Source organism: Ailuropoda melanoleuca, chromosome 20 (genome assembly GCF_002007445.2).
Source record: "Ailuropoda melanoleuca isolate Jingjing chromosome 20, ASM200744v2, whole genome shotgun sequence".
Classification (NCBI taxonomy): Eukaryota; Metazoa; Chordata; class Mammalia; order Carnivora; family Ursidae; genus Ailuropoda; species Ailuropoda melanoleuca.
This window is the reverse complement of record NC_048237.1, coordinates 13,160,617-13,181,672: the sequence shown is the minus strand read 5'-3', so window position 1 is coordinate 13,181,672 and position 21,056 is coordinate 13,160,617. Positions and strand designations below refer to the sequence as shown.

General features: G+C 34.2%; 1 protein-coding gene and 1 long non-coding RNA gene across 9 annotated transcripts in view; one reads left to right on the top strand and one right to left on the bottom strand.

Moving 5' to 3' along the window:
* Positions 1-21,056, bottom strand: part of LOC105239132 — a 283,627-nt gene that overhangs the window by 93,204 nt on the left and 169,367 nt on the right. The window lies entirely within an intron of this gene.
* The window catches only part of RALGAPA1 (Ral GTPase activating protein catalytic subunit alpha 1), a 241,958-nt gene that overhangs the window by 205,038 nt on the left and 15,864 nt on the right, over positions 1-21,056 (top strand). For all 8 annotated transcript variants that reach the window (XM_002922820.4, XM_019803334.2, XM_019803330.2 and 5 more), the window contains 2 exons: positions 5,280-5,438; positions 7,202-7,329. In XM_002922820.4, the coding sequence (XP_002922866.1) occupies positions 5,280-5,438; positions 7,202-7,329 (287 nt within the window). The remainder of the gene's footprint in view (positions 1-5,279; positions 5,439-7,201; positions 7,330-21,056) is intronic.

Sequence of the window (21,056 nt, the reverse complement as noted above, 5' to 3'; positions counted from 1 at the left end):
ACTGGACTTGAAGCTTTGTGAGAGCAAAGACTATGTCTGTTTTGTTTTTTGTTTTTTCACCATTGTATCTATGCTAGCCAGCACAATGCATTTAGTCAGCTCTCAGTATTTGCTAATGTATCAAGAAAAGTGAATGGCAGGGGAGAAGCTTTTTAAGAACTTATGAACTAGTTCAGGTATGTAGGATGACTAACATTTGACCTAGGGCAACAGTAGATGAAATAGGAAGGAAAGTACAAAAAAGGAATCTAATGTTTTTTTTAAAAAATGAAGAGCTTGTTAGAGATACAGTAAGGAAAACAGAAATTGAAGACTTTCAGATTTTGACCCTGAGTAATTATAATTAGTTGTTAGGTACTTTAACAGAAATGGGGAAGTCAAAGGGTAAGCTGATTTTGTGAAAGATGATACAGTTACTTTACATGAAATCTAGTTTCCAGCTCCAGATGAATGATATTTCATGGCATTGAGGAAATCTAGAATTGAATGTAATCTCTGATAATAATGGAAAATGAAAACATTTTATTGTCTTAAGATAGGCAAACATCTGATTTTCATAAAAGGACATGGAATAGTCCACTAACTACAAAAATTAACATTAATGAGCTCCATGTCAATGCCTGACAAAATAGGATTATTAAACAGATGGTTTGTGAGCACTTCAGTAATGAAGTAGTGATCACTAGGAGCCACCGTGAGTTCACCATAACAAATCACATCAAAGTAACTTAATTTGTTTTAATAGGATTACTAGATCAGGGAAGGCCATTGACAGTATAAAGCATTTAGCCAAGTTGTTTGTTGTGAACAAGTTGAAGAGATGTGGTCTTAATAATAGTTCAGTAAGTATATTCATGACTGGTTATATAATCACATCTAGAGGCATAAATTAATTATTTAATGAAAGGCATATAGGGAGGTGGTTAAAAGTATTGTTTCTGGAATTAGATTGCCTTGGTTTCAGTTCTGACTCTGCCATTTACTAGTCATGTGACATTAGGCAAGTTAATTTATCTTTTTAAGTTTCAATTCCTCACCTATAAAGATAGGGGTAATAATAATTATACTTACTTTATAGCATTGTTGTTAAAACTAAATTATGCCAAAGCACTTAGAATAGTAAGAATTTAATAAATGTTGCATATTATTTTAACCAGGAGGAACATTTATGGTGACCTGCTATAAGGCTGTTACCCAGACTTGTCCCACTTGACATTTTTATCCAAAATCTAAACAAAGACACAAGAAATTGAATTTAAGGTTAACCCAAATCTGGGTAAGAGAGAGCCAACACATTGAATAGCAGAATCAGGCTAAAAAAAGACTTTGATAGGTTTAAGGATAATCTGAACCTGGCAAGGTAAAATTTAATAAGAATAAATATGAAATTCTCCCTTTAGATCCAGCAGTCAGTTTTACGTGCTTAGAACTTTGTAACAACAAGACTTAAGGGTTTGAAATGACTACAGCTTCATTTGAGCCAACTTTGTAAAAATGCAGAAGATAATTTAGTTAACAAAACAAACGAAGTGGTCCCACTATGAGCTGATTGTATTAGAGCATATAGTAATAATGTGTTCAATTCCAGACACCACAATTTAATAGAAACTTTGTAAACCGAGGTAATAATCCAAGATAATGAATAGACTTATAAGCTATAAGAGGAGGAACTCTAAGGACACATTTAACATAGAAAAGAAAAATTGAGATATATATTAGGCCAATCCTCAAATATCTGAAAAGATAATGTATATAATATAGACTGGATTTATTTGGTAAAGCTCATTTTAGAAGAACTAGCTTCAGAAAGCAAATTTTAGCTCAGTGTAAAGAATGTTCTAATGATTGTAGCTCTTTAAAAATGAACGGGCTGACTCATGAAGGTGTAAAGTTCCCAACCCTAGAAATATTCAGACAGAGACAGGATTACTTGTCAAGGATATTGCCATGAGAGTTCTGTATTGGGTGGGAAATCAGAGATTTAGGGTCTCTTCCAGTGCTGATACTCTATAATGTATTGAGTACTTCAATTTTACACATGTTGAATTTCATTAAGTACATTATCTTCATGAATTGATAATCTGCAGCCTGTATTATATACCCTGAAATAAAATTATTTCAGCAGCATTTGAAGTGAATTTGGAAAAATCATTTGGTCGCCAATCATTTTAACAGATTCATCCCATGTACAGAAGTCTTGTACTCTTGGGGCACCTGGGTGGCTCAGTCGGTTAAGTGCCTGCCTTTGGCTCAGGTCATGATCCCGGGGTCCTGGGATCGAGCCCCACATCGGGCTCCCTGCTCAGCTGGGAGACTGCTTCTCCCCCTCCGTCTGTCGCTCCCCCTGCTTGTGTTCTCCCCCCACCCTCTCTCTGTCAAATAAATAAATAAAACCTTTAAAAAAAAAAAAGTCTTGTACTCTGTTTCAGAAGTGATTGGCATCTGGGTACAAAAACATGTAGGTAGAACTCTGAGAGTTCTCAGAGTATAGAAAAACCTGGATTGTATACACAGGACACAATCTTGTAAATCCATAAGAGATAAGGAATAAACATAAAATATTATATAAAGTATGTGTGTTAAATATGTCAAATGTACTTCTGAAATTTCTGTTTACTGTTAATACTCAAAATTCATTGAGTAATCTTTCAAAAATTCGTAAGATATACATAGCAATGATTAGCAATTTCTCAAGTTGTGTTTATTGTGTTGCAGGTTTTAAAGACCTAAAGATAGAAAAACATGCCTAATCAGGACAACATAACCACTCTTTAAAAAATGATAAGGATGTTTTTGAAGCTTTCCCCTCAGAGTGCTTGAACATGTTTAGAATGACTTTGTTATATGTATGGTTCTTGGCCACAAATATCTTCATTACAGTGTCTTAGTAAAAATATATTGTTTTTTTCCCATTAGACTTCTATAACAGACTTTTAATACTCTGTGGTAGATATTTGAAGACAAGCTTTGATTATAGGATGAAACTTTAGTTGCCCATTTCTCTCATTTCTTTAGATAAGTGGGCACTAGAAATTATAGATAGCTTTGGCAAGAGTTCAAGGGTTAATGTAGCAGATAAATAAAAGGAATTTTCTGTAAATTGAGACCTGCATTATTTCAGTTGTCTTGTCTTTCCTAACCTAACTCATTTAATTTTAAAAAGTAAATACTTAAATTCTTCCTGACAGTGTGCTCAGCTTTTACTATCGTTTATTACTTCAATTATACTTGATATCACTTAGAACAATCTGCCATTTGGAAATCTCAGTATAGCCTGGAGCTTAGTATTAGATCTGGCTGCTATTGTAACATGTACAGCATATGACATTAATGTATCAAAATTAGATTGGATCATCCCTCCTGGTTAAATTTATTTCACATTTCTTTTGTATTCAGTTAACATAAACCTATTAGGGAAGCTGACACATGGGGATGGCTGTATAGGAAGGATATTTTTAAAGTATTTTGATTAAAAAATGAAATTATAGAGCCATGGCTTTTCTAAGTTGTGTAATCTGTTTGGTTTTTAAAAATGTCACAGAGCCCAAGTACTAAATTTATATTATTCAGCGGGTGTGTATGTCCACACATGTGTGTGGTGTGGTGTAAATAATGAGAATTAAAACTTAAACAATATTTTGATGGTTAGGCCTACCATCATACATTTAGAGCAATAAGTATGTTTATGGTTTCCAAAAAGAAAAAAATTTAATATACTTAAGCCTAAAAAAAAAGTCTCCTTAAAAGAAAATAAATATTTTTATACTATATTTCTTAAATAATAGATTCTGAGGGGGCATTTCTTGCTTAGGAATACAAATGTTAAAGTTCAGGGACTTGCCTTGTATTTTCAGATACTTTAATGACATTCATAGTAATTAGGATTTTCTAGCTGTTAGGGACTTTAAAAACCATTAGAACACTGGTTCTTTTTTGTGTTACATACTCCTATTTGATAGACTCTCTCAGAAAAATACACAAATAAAATTTTACACATAATTTTCAAATATACGCAGAACCCCTTGAACCCAGGTTAAGAGCTCCAAGGTTATGGGGTGCCTGGCTGGCTCATTCGGTAGAATGTGTAACTCTTGATCTCTGGGTCATGAGTTCAAGCCCCACATTGGGCGTAGAGCTTACTTAAAAATGAAAAAACTCCAGGGTTAAGGGTAACAGAAGAAAGAATCTTTCATTGATTAGACTTAACTTCTTTTTTGTTTGTTGAAATCACACATTAACTTTTTTCTTGCTCTGTGTTCTTTAAGCCAAGTAGATTGCATATTTCAAAAATAGAAATTGCTTGTGTATTAGCTCATCAAAAAATATTGATGGCACTTATCCTGGTTCTCCCTCTTCTAAACCTTCTAAACCTTTAGTGTGTCACACATACAGTGTGTCCATTTATTTGAAAGTAGTAGAAAAGCTCATGTGAGATATGCACCAAAAATGGACTCAGGTGTTTGCAGTGACAGAATCAGTGTACTAAAATAATCAAATTTTATAATAAAATACATGTTTATACGATAATCTCTATGAAGAAAACTGAAGACTCATGGGTATTAAGTTCACTTTTCTAATAACTTAGAAACCCAACTTTCGGATGTTTTGCTTTTTTAGAATTTTAATCCTCATAACGTTAACTCTCTCTGATTGCCAGAAGCACCTTTGTAAAGCACAAATACTTAAACAACATCTTCAGAGTCTAACACATGTCAAGAAATCTGTTTGGAAGAATTTCATATACATCATTTCACAGGCAAAAATGTTGAACCAAATACAGTCAGCTTTCTCTTAATAGATTATTTACCCAACGTATGAATTATCTATTTCTTTTCCTTCTCTTCCTGTTGCCTTCTTTAGGCAACTTCACTGCTCATTAGTCCTTTGAGAGAGTGGTCGGAAAAAAAGAAAAATCTTACGTTGCTCACTTTTTAAAAACATTTGAACAATCTTGTAGAAGGTTTCATAGTGGGAAACTAGTGTAGTTGCTAGTTAAGGAGAGTATTTGGGCTGTATGTGAATTTTATTCATCTAAGTTCTATGCTTCCCATTGACTGTAGACAGCTGAACATTTTCTGGTCTTTTGCACTGTCTCCTAATGTTTTGAGTGTTTGTGTTTCATGTATTGTGAAAAATGATCAAATGAATTTCATGGTTTTTTATTTCTTTACCTTTTAATCTTTTTATAGTATAGTATTGTATAGTATATTGTCAGTAGCTGTGTGAAAAGCTATATGCTTTTTTCTAAAGCACTATGAACTATTTTCTTGGTTTTCCAGTTGAGACATTTGGGAAATGACGAAGTACACATTGTTTGGTCAGAGCATACTAGAGACTACAGGAGAGGAATTATTCCTACAGAATTTGGTGATGTCCTTATTGTAATATACCCAATGAAAAATCACATGTTCAGTATTCAGATAATGAAAAAACCAGAGGTAAGAACTCCTTAAATGTTACATTTTAATAATAAATTTTGAGCTCTATGTGGGTTTGTGAGTTTCTTCTTTCAGAAGAATTAGACTGGGCATATCACGTTGTGAAAACGGGGAAGTGAGACACAGACTCTGGTATCTATGTAAGTTGTCTAAGTCTGGTTCAGAAGGCGCTAAAATTGGAAAAATTGCAAGAGACTATGTTCAAGTGGGAGAAGGCTAAGGCAGTGCCAGAGTGGAAGTTCCTTCCTACCAAGATCACAAAGGGATTACCTGTTATTAAGAGGATGATCATAGTTTCCTAAAAGACACAATAAGAAGTAATCATTCCCTTTAGGACAGGAATGTATCATTCCTGTATTTTTAGTTAATATATCTTACTAAGGATTACATGATTATGTAGTCATGTTCCTTAATAAAGGAAAGTTCTACAAAGTCAAAAAAAGAAAAAAGTTCTAGTTAGATCCCTTCTACCATAAGGTTGAAATACACTAGCAGAAGTATTTTCTTTCAAAATAATTTAAAAAGTGTAGTAGTGTTTCGGTGTCTTTCTTATTTTTTAATTGAATACCTTTAATTTATAGAAAACCTATTTTTTGACAGTTGATCCTGAATCTTTAGAATTTCCTGAATTAGACTAAGTTTCCCAGGTGTGAGTTTTTAAGTTTACAGCCAGGTTTTTTTAGGGTTTTTTTAGGGTTTATTTAAACCAGAGGTCAGCAAACTATGACCCACTTCCTATTTTTGTACAGCCTGCAAGCTATTAATGGTTTTTAAATTTTTAATGGGATTTTCTTTTTTTTTTTTCTTTTTTTTTGGTTTTTGTTTTTGTTATGTTTTCAGTGTCCCCTTTCCCCACCGCCTGGGTTTTTCTTTTTAAAAAAAATCAAAGAAGAGGGACGCCTGGGTGGCTCAGTCAGTTAAGCGTCTGCTTTCCGCTCAGGTCATGATCCCAGGGTCCTGGGATCAAGTCGCACCACACACCCCTACACTCCCCCCCAATTCCCTCACCCCCGCCCCCATCAGGCTCCCTGCTCAGCTGGAAGCCTGCTTCTTCCTCTCCTTCTGCCCCTCCCCCCCACTCATGTTCTTTTTCCCTGGCTCTGCTCACTCTCTCTCAAATAAATAATCTCTAAAGAAGAATATACATCAGGGACAATATATGGTCACAAAGCCATATTTTTTGAAATATTTACTGTATTATCCAAGGCTCACATTATTGCCTTCAGCTGTCATTTGTACCAACCATGTTCAAACAGAATAACTTTGAAACTGTCAGTCATCTGATAAAAATGACAATTACCGAAACATAGATTTTTTTTTCTAATAAACTGTGTAATAAAAGTCTTTTAGGTTCTGTAGTAAAGCTGGTATCACTCAAAAATAATGAAGACCTAACTTACTGCCTATAAGGATGTATTATCTTCACTGTGTTTACTCAATGGAGGGAAAGGAATTTATTTCCAGTGTTGGATTTTGGTGTGCAATAGAGGCTACAAAAATTTAAAAACTGTCAGGGAATAAGAGTTATTTAGTCAGTTAAATGAAACACAGTTCTTTTGAATGGGGAAACTCTGTAGACCTTTGGCATTTTTTGTTTATTGTCCTGGTGTTAATCATGGAAAAGAAGTGAATTTGAATAGTATTTCTATGAAGGACGAACTAAAGAGGAAGTACAAACATTTTTGTGTGCAATGTCTTGATTATTCTTATTTATAACCTTTCTCCAATATAAGTATAAAATTATATTCTAATTTCTTAATTAGGTTCCCTTCTTTGGTCCACTTTTTGATGGTGCTATTGTGAATGGAAAGGTCCTACCCATTATGGTTCGAGCAACAGCTATAAATGCAAGCCGTGCTCTGAAATCTCTGATTCCATTGTATCAAAACTTGTATCCTTTTAACAGTATGGTTTCTACTCTAATACATGTCTACTTTCCAAGGTAAGTATTTCTTGTGTTAGGTGAGTTTCTGTTTATTGATATATAAATGCTAGAGTTCCTCCCCTGTGTTTGAGCAGTTATGATATTTGAGTGATGTATTTTCTTTTTTATACTACTAATCAGTACTTATCTTTTGGTTAATTAATTAGGGCCCCATTAGGGGTACTCTAATACTCTAGAGTACGACTAGGTACTCTGATAGTCTAGATGTATAAAAATAACCAAAGTAGTCATCATTAAGTACTCAGTCTAGTTGAGGAGATACACTGTTTTTAGTGCACGTGTTGTAACAGAGTTATGTACAGTGTTCTGGATGTATAATGACAAGCAGCCTCTCAGCTGGAAGGGGTAGTGGTGTCAAGAAACACTTAGGAGAAATGTGAGGATTGAATATTGAAAGATGATGAATAAGAGTTAATCGGGTGGATGAGATTGAGAAGAGCATTCCAGGCAGAGGGAACAAGATAAACAAAGATGTGGACGTATGAGAGGACATGGAATGTGTAATAACATGGCTTCTGGAGCCAGATCTGGACTCAAGTGCTGGCCTTAACTTCCTTAGCTATCTAGCTTTGGGGAAATTATTTAACCTGAGCTTCAGTTTCCATATCTATAAAATGAAAATGATAACATGTAGCTCATTGTGTTAGGAGAACCGAATGAGTCATTACGTATAAAGCTTTTAGAGCAATGCCTGGCACAAAATATATACACAGTTTTAAATTTTACATTGTTTTCTGATATTCCTTTCTAAAATGAATTTGTGCTTCCATGTACCTTTTCTATATGAGTAAAAGCATTTTAATTATTTTTCTTTTACTTAATAAGTTGTTAAGCTTTACAGGGAAGGCTTTTTAAAATACCCTATGTTCTGTTCCACATGAAATGGATTTATCGTAATTCTGCCACATATATTCTCTTCTTTTGATGAAAATTGACTTAAGCAATCTGATTCCTGTGTAATTTCTCATGTATTCTGACACTGTGAAATGGACTTACAGGTGGATCATGGCATGGTACATTGATTAAGCTTAATGACATTTATGTAGCATTTCTTATTTGTGACAGTTATATCTTCACTTACTTTTAAGTTGAAAGCTCAGATCTGAAGTGGTTATTGTAAAATGTAGTGATTTGGTTTATTATTTCCTGAATATCTCTAGAAAGTTAGCTGATCCTACAAGGAATGTACAGATTATTACCCATAAACTAATTTTATCCACATTGTCAACTCCTCTGGGGTTGTCTTCTTTCTAACCTTTGCCTCCTTACAGTTTGCCTGATCCTGATGTTCATCCTAAGGTTAGTGTCCTCCACCATTTCATTTAAGACACAATTGAAAGAATGCCTTAAGTCTTTTGGAAAAGTGATGAGAGAGATTAGACTGTAGTACAAAACTCTATTTGCCTCTTGTGTCATAAAACAGGAACTCAGTTTTGTGAGCAAACACAAACTATTTCTGACCCAAGGTACAAACATTTAAGATGCACACCTTACCAAATAGTTAAAAATGCAAAATTAAAAGTATTGGGGCTATGGCTTAATTTCTTTTTCGTGCATCTAAGCTCATACTCTTGAGAACTCTTTCAGATTTGCATGTCATACTAGAGGTATGGTGGCTGGATTTGCAGTTAGAAAATACTGATTTTTAACCTAAGCTCTGCCTTGTGATCTTGGTCTAGTCACAGAATTTCTAAACCTCACTTTTTTTGTCTGTAAAAAAAGATAATACCCATCTCAGAATTACTGTGAAGATTAAATGAGGTAATGAATTTGGGTGTGCTTGGTAAATGAGTACATTATTTTGTGCAGCGATTAATTCTGTTATCTGTAAAGATTACTGTCAATATTAAAACAACTCTACCCAACACCAAGGAATTGCCTAATTGAGTTTTTATGTTTGTTTGGTTGGTTGGTAGGTTAATTGATTGGATTGGATTTACAGGCCTGTTTCTTGAAGTTTTTTAATAGTTAGTTCATCTTGCTGAGACATTAATAGATACCACATTCGAGAAAATTTCTAAGATAAAGAGAGATAATTTCAGATTGAAAGAGTAAACATGAACATTTTATTTACACAGCAAATATGAGCAATTTCCATCAGCAGAACCACTTCTGGAACACTCAGAATAAAAACATAAAATCAGATAGATCAAAGAAATTTTTCTTGACTCGGAAGCTTGAATTTAGAAGCTATATGGAAGTTATTTCTCCATACTATTTAAGGATGTAATAAAGATGCTCCTAGCCTTTGCTAATCTGAGGAATATATAGTCATATTTTACAGGGACTCACTAAGTTCTATATTAATTCTAAATGTCAGGGGAAGTTATTTCATAGATTACTTGATTTTTAAATGCAGCCTTATATACTAAGTTACAACTAGGTTTTTTTTTAAGATATTGAAATATAGATGTCTTTGAATTTTAAATAATAAATATATATCTCAGAAATATATTAAATTTTAAAATGTATGTTTTTGACAAATCCCCATAAGTTCCCATTGAGGAAAAAAATCATGTGTTCTAAAACAGATCAATAGAACTTAACAGAAATTACGACAGAAATTGAAATAGAAGTAGGCTTTGAAAACCACCAGTTACTGCTTTAATCCTCATAAGAGAAATAAAGGGATAAAAGAATATATAATAAACTCACTTATATTTGGATAATTATACTGCTGTGTTAGTTATTTTATGCCCAATAAAAGTACCCACTAAGATTCCACAGCATAAATTGTGCTATTTATGATCATTAAATACAGTTTAAATTTTATCCTGGGAACATCTTCTGTAACTATGAATCTAATGTTGTTCACTAAATGAGGACAATATTGATTGTCATATGCTGTCCAAATCGATCATGCTGGCAGCCAGAATTACAGTAATCTGTCAGTATTGATGACTGTCTTTCAAGCTTTGAAACCTCTCCTTCACTTCACTTGTCATTTCTTGCATTACTTGTACTTGAAAAGCATTTTCTTGCAACCTCGGTCTTTGTCAGCTAGGTGATTTTTTTTGATTTTTTTTTTTTTTTTTTTTTTGGTCTCGAGCTCAAATGTTGGTTTGATCATGCAATTAGAATTGAAATGCAATGCTGGGGAGGAAGAATAGGCAGATTCTGGGTAACCAGTGGACCTGAGGGGTATTTCAGGTTGATCTCAGCCATCATTTGTTAAGTTACCTGTTGAGTGTATGTGTGTGTGTGTGTGTGTGTGTGTGTGTGTGTGTTGGGGTTGGGTTGCTTTGCTGTTGTTGTTTTTAATTTTTTTTGGCTTTTTTGCAGTGGGAATAATGTTGCAGTATTAATTTCATGATCTTAGCTATCATTATACCTTAAATAAAAATTTTAAAGCAATTTTTTTATGATCCTAGAGACATTTCAGCTATGTGCAAATGTTAAATATGATGCTGTCATGTATACTGTTTCTTTTTTTAACATGAGATTTATTATAAGAAATTTTCAGAATTTACAGTGTACAATCATGTTGTATTAGGGTTCTCAAAGAAAGAGAGTCACTAGGATGTAGGTATATACATACATAAAGAGAGAAAGATTAATTTTAAGGAATTAGCTCACACAGTTGTGGGGACTGGCAAGTCTGAAATCTGCAGGAGTTCTTAGGTAAAGTTGATATTGTAATCTGAGTCAGAAGGCATCTGGAGGTAGAATTCCTTACTTCCATAAGGACCTCAGTCTTTTCTCTTAAAGCCTTCAACTGATTGGTTGAGGCCCACCCACATACATTATAGAGTATGATCTGCTTTACTCAGTCTCTTGATTTTAAATGGTAATCACATCTGAAAAAATACCTGCACAGCAATGCCAAGACTGGTGTTTAACCAAAACCTGGATACCATGACCTAGCCAAGTTGACAAAATTAACTGTCTCACATGTCCCATTTTTCTTAAATTTTTCTTTTTAACCGTACTGTAAATATAACTTGAAAAAAATACATAAATTCTAAATGTACTGTATGGTGAATAATTATAGTTTAACCACGACCAGCTCAAGAAATAGAACTGTACTGTTATTCGTCTGTCAAAAATATTTCCTGATCACTTTTATGATAGTGGTGAAGATTTGAGAAACATGTAGAGACTCACAGTTGAGCCTTGAACAACATAGGTTTGAACTGCACAGGTCCACTTATTTGTGGGGTTTTTTTCTGACAAATACTGTATAGTATTGTAAATGTATTTTTTCCTCAGGATTTTCTTAATGTTTTCTTTTTTCTAGTTTAAGAATACAGTATGAAATGCATGTAACATACAAAGTATGTGTTAATCAACTTCTCAGTAAGGCTCTTATCAGCAGTAAGCTATTAATAGCTAAGTTTTGGGGGAATTAAAAGATTTTGGAGCTGCATAGGATGTTGGCACCCCAGCCTCCACGTTGTTCAAGGGGCAGCTGTAGATGGTAATTTTTTTTCTCCAATACGCTTATCATTTAATAGGGGAGAGAATAATATGTAAATTAATAGTTATAAGATAAAATGTGACATAGGGTTATAGATAAAATGTTCTGGGAGTTCTAAGGAAGAAATTATTACTTAGGGAGTAAGAAAATAAAGAATGCATAGAAAATCTGGGACTCAGAGGGTGAGATTTTAGAAGATGGAATGCAGCATGTCTTTTATAATTCTTGTAATTATATGTAGGGGCTTTTTATGGGGCTTCTTGTAATTTATATGTAGGGGCTTATTTATATATAATATATAAATTACATATATGTATATATGTATACATATATATGTAAATATATTACATATGTATATTCTAAAATACACGGTATGGGGGGTATTATAAAATTAAATGGCATCTTTAAAAAACACGTTCTTCCTAGGTTTAATATTCTTTCCTACCAAACCAATATTATTTGATTTGTTCTAATCTGTTTAGATTTGACCTTTTTGTAAATGCCAGAATTGGGTTTCTGTTTAACTTTATCAGACAAATTACCAGAAGTCAATGATCATTCTTCAATTAGTCACAGTTTGTTATCCCTGCAGTTCTACTACTCACATGTAAAGAACTTGTTGCAAAAGTATGAGAGCCAAAATGAAATGAAATGTAATTGATTGGCTCCACTAATGTAGTTTGCCATTCATTATGATAGAACATTATAAAACCTCTTAGGGAGGCCCATCAATATTGCTGCCATTTCGTGTTAGAAGAAAGTGAGTTTATTGAGAAACTACATAATTTTATGTATACTGTCTTTTGAAGATTATTTCTTAAGATAATGTTCATAAAAATGGAACGTCCTTAATTTATAAATTATATTTTCAAATGTGGAAGCTGATTGTTGGCAAATCAGCATGGGTTTCAAAGTCCAGAATCACTAAGTTTTATTTTAATCTGTAAAAAGAGTACTAAACTCAAGACTGTTGTGAGGATTAAATTATCTGTAGAGGCACTAAGCAGCCTGTCATGTAGCAAGAGCTCAGAAAATGGTAGTTACCTGATAGTTGAGGATATTATTACGTTCTACACTAGAAATATTCCTCTAAAACACAAATATAAGTTATAAAAAAACTTGTGCTGGCTGTTGAGTGCGTTTTGAAATTTTTTTTTAATTTTTTTTATTATATTATGTTAGTCACCATACAGTACATCCCCAGTTTCCGATGTAAAGTTCGATGATTCATTAGTTGCGTGTAACACCCAGTGCACCATGCAGTACGTGCCCTCCTTACTACCCATCACCGGTCTATCCCATTCCCCCACTTCCCTCCCCTCTGAGGCCCTCAGTTTGTTTCTCAGAGTCCATAGTCTCTCATGCTTCATTCCCCCTTCTGATTACCCCCCCTTTCTTTATCCCTTTCTTCCCCTACCGATCATCCTAGTTCTTATGTTCCATAGATGAGAGAAATCATATGATAATTGTCTTTCTCTGCTTGACTTATTTCACTTAGCATTATCTCCTCCAGTGCCGTCCATGTTGCAGCAAATGTTGAGAATTCGTTCTTTCTGATGGCTGAGTAATATTCCATTGTATATATGAACCACAACTGCTTAATCCAGTCATCTGTTGAAGGGCATCTCGGCTCCTTCCACGATTTAGCTGTTGTGGACAATGCTGCTATGAACATTGGGGTGCATATGGCCCTTCTCTTCACTACGTCTGTATCTTTGGGGTAAACACCCACTAGTGCAATGGCTGGGTCATAGGGTAGCTCAATTTTTAACTTTTTAAGGGACCTCCACACTGTTTTCCAGAGTGGCTGTACCAACTTGCATTCCCACCAACAATGTAGGAGGGATCCCCTTTCTCCACATCCTCTCCAACAATTATTGTTTCTTGCCTTGTCTATTTTGTGTATTGAAATTCTTATGTGAATTCTTTGACTGCATGCAAACAGTTCTTACTAGCTTAACCTTCCCAACCTCATATCCCTCACTATAGTTTTGTCAAACATACTTGTACTCCTTCCTGCTCCACCCCCCATCCTTACTGTCATCTCCCACTATACTGACAGTCAGGACACCCTGTGTCTAGCTAGACCATATTTATCATCCCTGAGTGCTCTTCTCTTTTCTATGTTTTTGCCCCAAGAATACTCTTCTCTAGTATCTTCCATGTAATATGCTTGTTCTGCATGACCCAAACTTTTTTTTTTTTAACAAAGTTTCCTTCTCTAAGCAACACACTGCCTTATAACATTTTGTTATAGGACTTATTGTGTGTGCACATATTAGTAAGTCTTACTAATCCTGGTTTCACTAGCTTCTACCAGAGCAATAAGTAGCTAGCTATTTGTTGTAATAACAGTACAGGTTAGGTAGATGGATTTTTTCTTTTTAACAGAAAATTTCTGTTCATTTCCAAGTGTACTTTTAAAAATAAGTTGTTCGTTGTTGTTATATTTGGTGGTTTGTATTGGTCTAGGCTACAACTGTAAGAGCATGCTGGATAGGTAAGGAAAGGAAACCTAAGAACAGTAGAAACTGCCTCTGATACATGAACAAGCCAGAATAGCATACACACAAAAGGTGTTGTATTTTGACTGATTAATCATTATATTTTTATTAGAGGACATTACAGTTTAATGAAAATAATTTTCAGAGGTCAATTGTCAGTGAGGTTTCTGCCTCCACTTCTTGAGGGGGGTGAGAGGGCAGGAGGATCTGTCAAGGAGAAAAGTGAGCCAAAACACTTGTGTCTTGATGAAGTGACAGATGTTGTCCTAGGAAGAGTACAATTTAATGTCCCCCACTCCCCAAGGACAGAGGCAGCAGTGGTTATAGTCCTGAAGGCTTACACTCCCTGCTGAAAGGCAAGGAAGGTGGTAGCCACAGGAGAGCTGGGAGGGGCAGCTATGAAAGTCTACATACTGCTGAGGTCTTCGGTTTCACTTCTTGAAACTTTGCACCACCTACATCAGTGGTTCCATTAGGAGCCCTCAATATCTCATTAAGTGCCCTTCATTCTACATACTTTCTAAATGAAAGTCTTAAACTTCATGGACAAATTGGTTATTTGTTACAAACCCTAAGATTTATATTTTGTGGTCATTCATACTTCAAAAGAGGAGAATTCTTTCAATAAAATATTTCACCAACTAAGTGATCCAGGCTTTGTGGCTTTTAAATGCTTACAGCCCTTGTGCCTTTGATATTAACCATTGTAGTATGTCCTAAGAGCAGACAAACATTCTTATTTACTTAACAATGTGCTCTGTAATGAGAGCGTTGCAGTCTCCTGTGTTAAAGAGATGGACATCGCTGTTGAAGGTTTTTGTTTTTGTTTTTTTAAGCTTTGATTAAACATACCCCTCCCCTGGCCTGTATTTTATTGCTAAACCTTATAGTCTGTGTATGCACATAGATTAATTATTTAAACAAACAGGGACCCTGGATATGTGCAACACTTCTGTTGTGATTCTAATAATAGTCTTATATCAGTTTTATTTTATTCAGCTGTTCTTTTTAAAATATGGCAATATATGCCTATTGATGATGTTATTGGTATTTTGAGAGGTTTCCTTACAATCATTGTGGGAATATTTTATTGCATGCCTTTAAAGATGTTAGTTTTGGGCTAGCAAATATGCCTTTGTCCTTTCAAAAATATAAAGGCAATAAACATAAATCTCTCTGCTATGTAATAAATTTTTGATAATGGTGAAGTTTATTCTGTAGAATTGAACCAGTGTCTAAAAATGGCATCTTTTAACGTTCTCTTGAGATGATCATTTTACTAATTAAGACCAATAATAATTACTTTTCCTATATTTAAACAATGGGAGCTCACAAAAATGACTTCAGTATATGACCAACTTCTTTTTCTATTTCATTATATTAATTCTAGAGATATTTTTTATTTTTATTCTCTACCAAGAACACTTAATGCATCAATGACAGATTTAAGTATTAAAAAAGGCTATATTGAACATCAAAATGACTTTAAAATAAGTACGTTTAAGATCCTCTCAGAAATAAAGGAATAAAATCTTATGAAATAAGTCATTACAAAAGGGGGGAAAAGTGACTATCTCAGTAATTTGAATGGCATCCAAACTTGTTCATGTAAAAAAAGAAAGTTTATATTCCTTTCCCCGAAAAAAAGGTTGCTAAGCAATTTGGGATCTTTCATTTATTCACCAAATATTTCTTGACTACCTACTGTATGGGAGGTGCTGTGAGAGAAAAGCTAGGGATAGAAAAACAGTCACTGCTTTCAAAGCTTACAGTCTGGTATAGCGGCTTACAGTCTGAATGGACGGGTGGGTTGGGTGGGTGAATGCGTGAATGAGCAAGTAGTGAATGAATGAAGTGCCCTCTGGTGAGGAGTCCAGCAGTAGTGATATCTGCAAAGTAGGATGGTAAAAGTGATTTGTTTAATTACAGTGGAAGAGGATAGTGGGGAGGAGGAAATCAGGAATGGTTTTACCAAGGAAGCATGAAGGGATAAAAGTGTAATGTGGGTAAGAAATAGGAGTTCCTCAGTATTGGGTGGTATAAAGCATCGGGAAGAGTAATAGCAGATGAGGTCCAAACCAGATAATGCAGTCAAGCAGAAAAACAAAACAAAACATAAACTTGGTTTTGTAATGTTACGACCAGTAATACAACAGCCAGTGTCTAAGATGACAATTCCTTTTGCCTTTATATAATTCTTGCTTCTTGAATAGCAGAGCACAGCTTGAATGTATTTTCCTTTTATAGTAAAGTCTTTCTAAAATGAGTTAGTTTATAGATTATTTAAATATTTTTTATACTTAGTCATACAGTAATTTCCAGGCTAGTAACAGTAATAGCTAGTAATAAGACTAAGAAGTTCTCTAAGTGTTTGATAATATTTACATATATTTGCCATTTCAAAAAGAGCATTTGAGATTATCATAATCTTAAGTTTTATGATAGACTCAATTCTTGCATAACAAGCCTTCTTTACACTTTTCCTGTAAAGTACTTTCATGCCTTATTAAGTGCTTTTACACACTATTTGCTTTTTTATGTTACTGATAAATGAGGCATTTTTTATCCTATTCCGATAGTACATTGGCTTCATAGCAAAAATAGCAAAGGAAAAGAAAGCACTACCACCATCTTTGCTGTCTTGTCAAATCCAGTGTGGCAGTATGGTCCACACAGGCCGGTCTGAACAGTTGGATCATATCACAGTGCATGCGATAGAAGGAAGGTAGAGAATTCTATCAGGTGTTGGGCAAACTGTCTTTAAAAATAACAAAATGAAGTTTCTCTACTTCCATCTTCATTACATTCTCACCTGTGATAGAACAGGGACTTTTTTCCCCTCTGTTAAACCCGTATGTTTTTTATATTAGTGATGGAGGTGCACCGGTATGTTCACATTAACGTTCACTACACCTACTACTATAGAATGTACAAGTTTTATTCTAGTCTTTGTTTAAATATAAAAACAGCAGTAGATTTAGATGCTATTTGTGGATTTCAGAGAGCAAAGAATGAAGGATGTAAAGCTGAAATTAGTCTTTAACCTTGTTTGACATAGGAATTGCAGTGCTTTTAATCCATTCTTTTCCTTTTACTAAACATGAGGGGTTTTGCCGTTGAATTTTTAATAACTCAATAATGGAATTAAAATTGAACTATGGGTCACAAATCTCCCCATTTTCTTCTAACTGCTTTTCCTCTCAAACACTAGAATACAGCCTATTTAAATCTTAACTTTTGCTTGCCAAACCACTGTTACCGTCCATCTGTTCATGCCAATTGTAAAGAAGGTTCGGTTTTTAGTGAAGCTTTGCATTTCACATAAGGTATGTGAAGTGAAATTTCACAAGGGACATGATGGATCCTGATTCATAGTGATAAACCTTTGGGGCCATCAGGGTTGGCATATGGTCCAGTATGATATGAAGGCTTGGGTTCCCTGGCTTCACTTCTTTGGCGTGAAGCTGATAAAACCTGGCTCTTGAGTATTATTTCACTGGACACCAATCATGGGCAGCAGGAACTGCCCATTTAACTCTCTGTGGGAAGGAAGCCCAGAGAGCATTCACAATGGTACCATTGTCGAGTTGCAAACTGCTCTGAACAGCTTGACAGCACTAGGGAGGAGGGGAAGGGGTTGCTTTACTAATTGCTGTTCAGAAAAGAGAAGGAGCGAAAATAGCTGTTGTAGAACTGATGTTTCTGCATTTACTTACTCTCTTGATAGGAGTGTTGACTTTTATTTAGCACATACCTACTATAAAAAGAAAGCAAATAAATATATTTAAGCACCCACCTGTAGTAATTTCTTGTTAACATGCCATTATCTATTCTAAACCCACCAGATTATAACAGAGCAAAAGTCAGTTTTGCTTTGATGTTTTCTATGTTTAGATGAAAATGTATTTTTTTAATCTTCACAAAAAAATTTTTTTAATTCAAAATAAGGGCAAATGGATTAAAACCACCACAATCCATGTATCAGATAAAGATAAACACAAATTTGGCTTAATTTCCTTTATACTGTGTTTTTTAGAATTCCCAAATATCTGAATACCTACAAGCTACATTAATATAGAAATGTAAATTAATCTTATGCATAACAATCGCAAGTGCTAAAATAATCCACTGTAGATAAACTAGTCAGCAAATCTTAGGGTTAAATACCAGGTTTATCATTTAAATGAATAGCTGATAACTATTTCAGTCATTTGTGGTTCTCTCTCTCTCTCTCTCTCTCTCCTTGAAGTCTGTTTTGGGTATATTTAAAAATAGGAGGGCTGTTTCCCTTTTTATGAAGCAATGTATGCCATGATATTTGTATAAACACTTACTGCTGGCCTTTCCATTTTTTCTGGTCAGTCTAATCAAGCATTTGGTGGTTCTGATGCAAAGAAACAATGATCTACTTCGGCTTTCTTCAGCCCCCAGGATCCTGACGATCCTGCCCTTACAGCATATTTCCATAGATAATGATTTCAGCTGAACCTAAGTTGACTAAATTATATTGCAATGTTATAATTTCTGCAACATGTCCTTTAATTTATAATTTTTTAAAAAGGGATGCTCTTGCTAAGTTGGTGAAAAATCAAATGCATGTTTGTGAAATAGTAACAGTCTAAAATTTACCAGTCGTCCATCTCCTCATGTCCCCTTAAATGCTTTTAGTAAATGGGCACCAGTGCAGTATTTCAAAAACAGTAATTCATTGAATGCCCATTCTTCCTTTTACTGCAGAATAGATTATATTTAAGTCAAGATTAATGGGTAGATTTTGATGTTAAAGTCCAGTCTCTAAGCCCATCATTCCCTCGGGGCATATAGTGCATTAGTTTAAGCCAATATACTGTTTATCATAGATTCTATGACACAGTCTTAAATGACAGTTTGTTGTACTTTGTAACTACTTACCATGATAATAAATCACTTTTTCTGTACTCCTGATAATTATAGCATTTAAACAAAATCTTAATTAAATTAGTACACATTTAGGTAGAGATAACACGTAAGTAATTGTACACTGTAAAATTTCACTTACTTTTTTCCTTTTTGCAATCTTCTAACGAGAATCCAAGTTTAGTGTTTAGTTCAAACACATACATTCATTTCATACACATACATACTGAAATTTTTGTTCCTCAAAGGAACAATAGAAAATGTTTCTAGTTATCCCCCAATGTTTTTTAAAGTCTTAAACTAAGACTTGTGATTCTGAAGCAGTCTGTTGACTGAGAAAGTCTTGTTATTACTTAATGATAATATTTTCAAGTACCTCTTACCAAGAATGAGAATCTAAAATTTTAACTTCATTAAATTTGAAATCTAGGTAACTCAGCTTTTCTTTTAGATGTTTTACTTCATACAACTTTCATAAAGTGGAATATACATATTTCATAATCATGTTAGTGCTTTTTAGAAACCATCAGTGATTATTGGATTATTAAATCAGGAAGGATTTTTCAGAACCTTTAGGGAGGTTTAAATTTTTAATCCTATTTATTTAAGGTTAATCTTTTTAAATGTATTTACATGAACTTTGGTAGAATTGGGCTTATCAACTTTTTACTTAATGTTTTCATTTAGTAATTGACTGATTTATGAGCAATTATATATGGTCCAAATTTTATTCAACTCCAGCTTTCAATAATAAGACTATCCTCACACTGCCTTAGCACCTGTTATGGATTTTGAGTCATCTGGCAGCCCATGGGACTTAGATAAAGAAGTACCAGGTGTCCTGCCTGTCTCCTAATTGAGACGCAGTGAAAACAATATAGACTTGGCACTATGGTTAAAAGGATGGATTAAAGCCCAGCTTTGTCTACTCTGACAAATCACAGCTTTCCCTTCATTGCGTAGATAGTAACAACTACTAAAGAATTTCATTAGTATAATGCATCATAAAAATCATACACAGTGATTTGTTATAACCTGTTGCAGACTTTCAGAAGAATTTCTATTAAGGTAATACAAATACACAATATAAATAACAAGATTCATTCCATTTACTTAGAGGAAATTTTTACTGTATATGAGCTACACTGCATGTGTCTTAAAGAAATTAGCTACTGTAGGAAAGGAATGGAGTATTAATTTACCAGATCTTGGCTTTATAATGTAAGCAAGTATAATTTACTTTCATCCTATGGATGAGCAGTGCCTAGGCCATGGGGTACTTAATTGCCCTGTATATTTCAAGAAAATATGACCCTTTACTACTGCTAATAATAGCCATGTGATTCTTGAGATGTACTTACAAAATATATATCTCAATAAAATTCTTATTTTTCATTATTTCTCTAAGATCCTGTGTAATGACATTGCTTCAGAATATTGGAAGATACTTCAAGGCCTTTTAGAACTAAAAAGCCAAATGTGGTTTATTTTCTCATTTTTATTACAGCATGCCAAGGATTTTTCCTGCATTATATATGGTATTTAGTATATAAACAAACATTTTTCAGAAATGGCAGTCTTCAAATTTAAGCTAACAGTCATTGTGTTGGCCATCCTTGAGCTAACTAAAATGCCTAAATGTCTTTTCTTCTCTCCATACAAAACTGAAATCATTGAGATTGGATATAGAAAGAGCACTGAACTATTAAATGACCAAGGTTCTAGTGCCAACTCTACAGATCAGCAGCTTTGTTTTTCCGAGCAAATCTCTGTTTGTATTCTCCATCCAGGCGAGGCTTATTGCCGAATACACATTTTCCTGCTTTTGCTAAGTTTCCTGAAAGTAATGTTGGTAG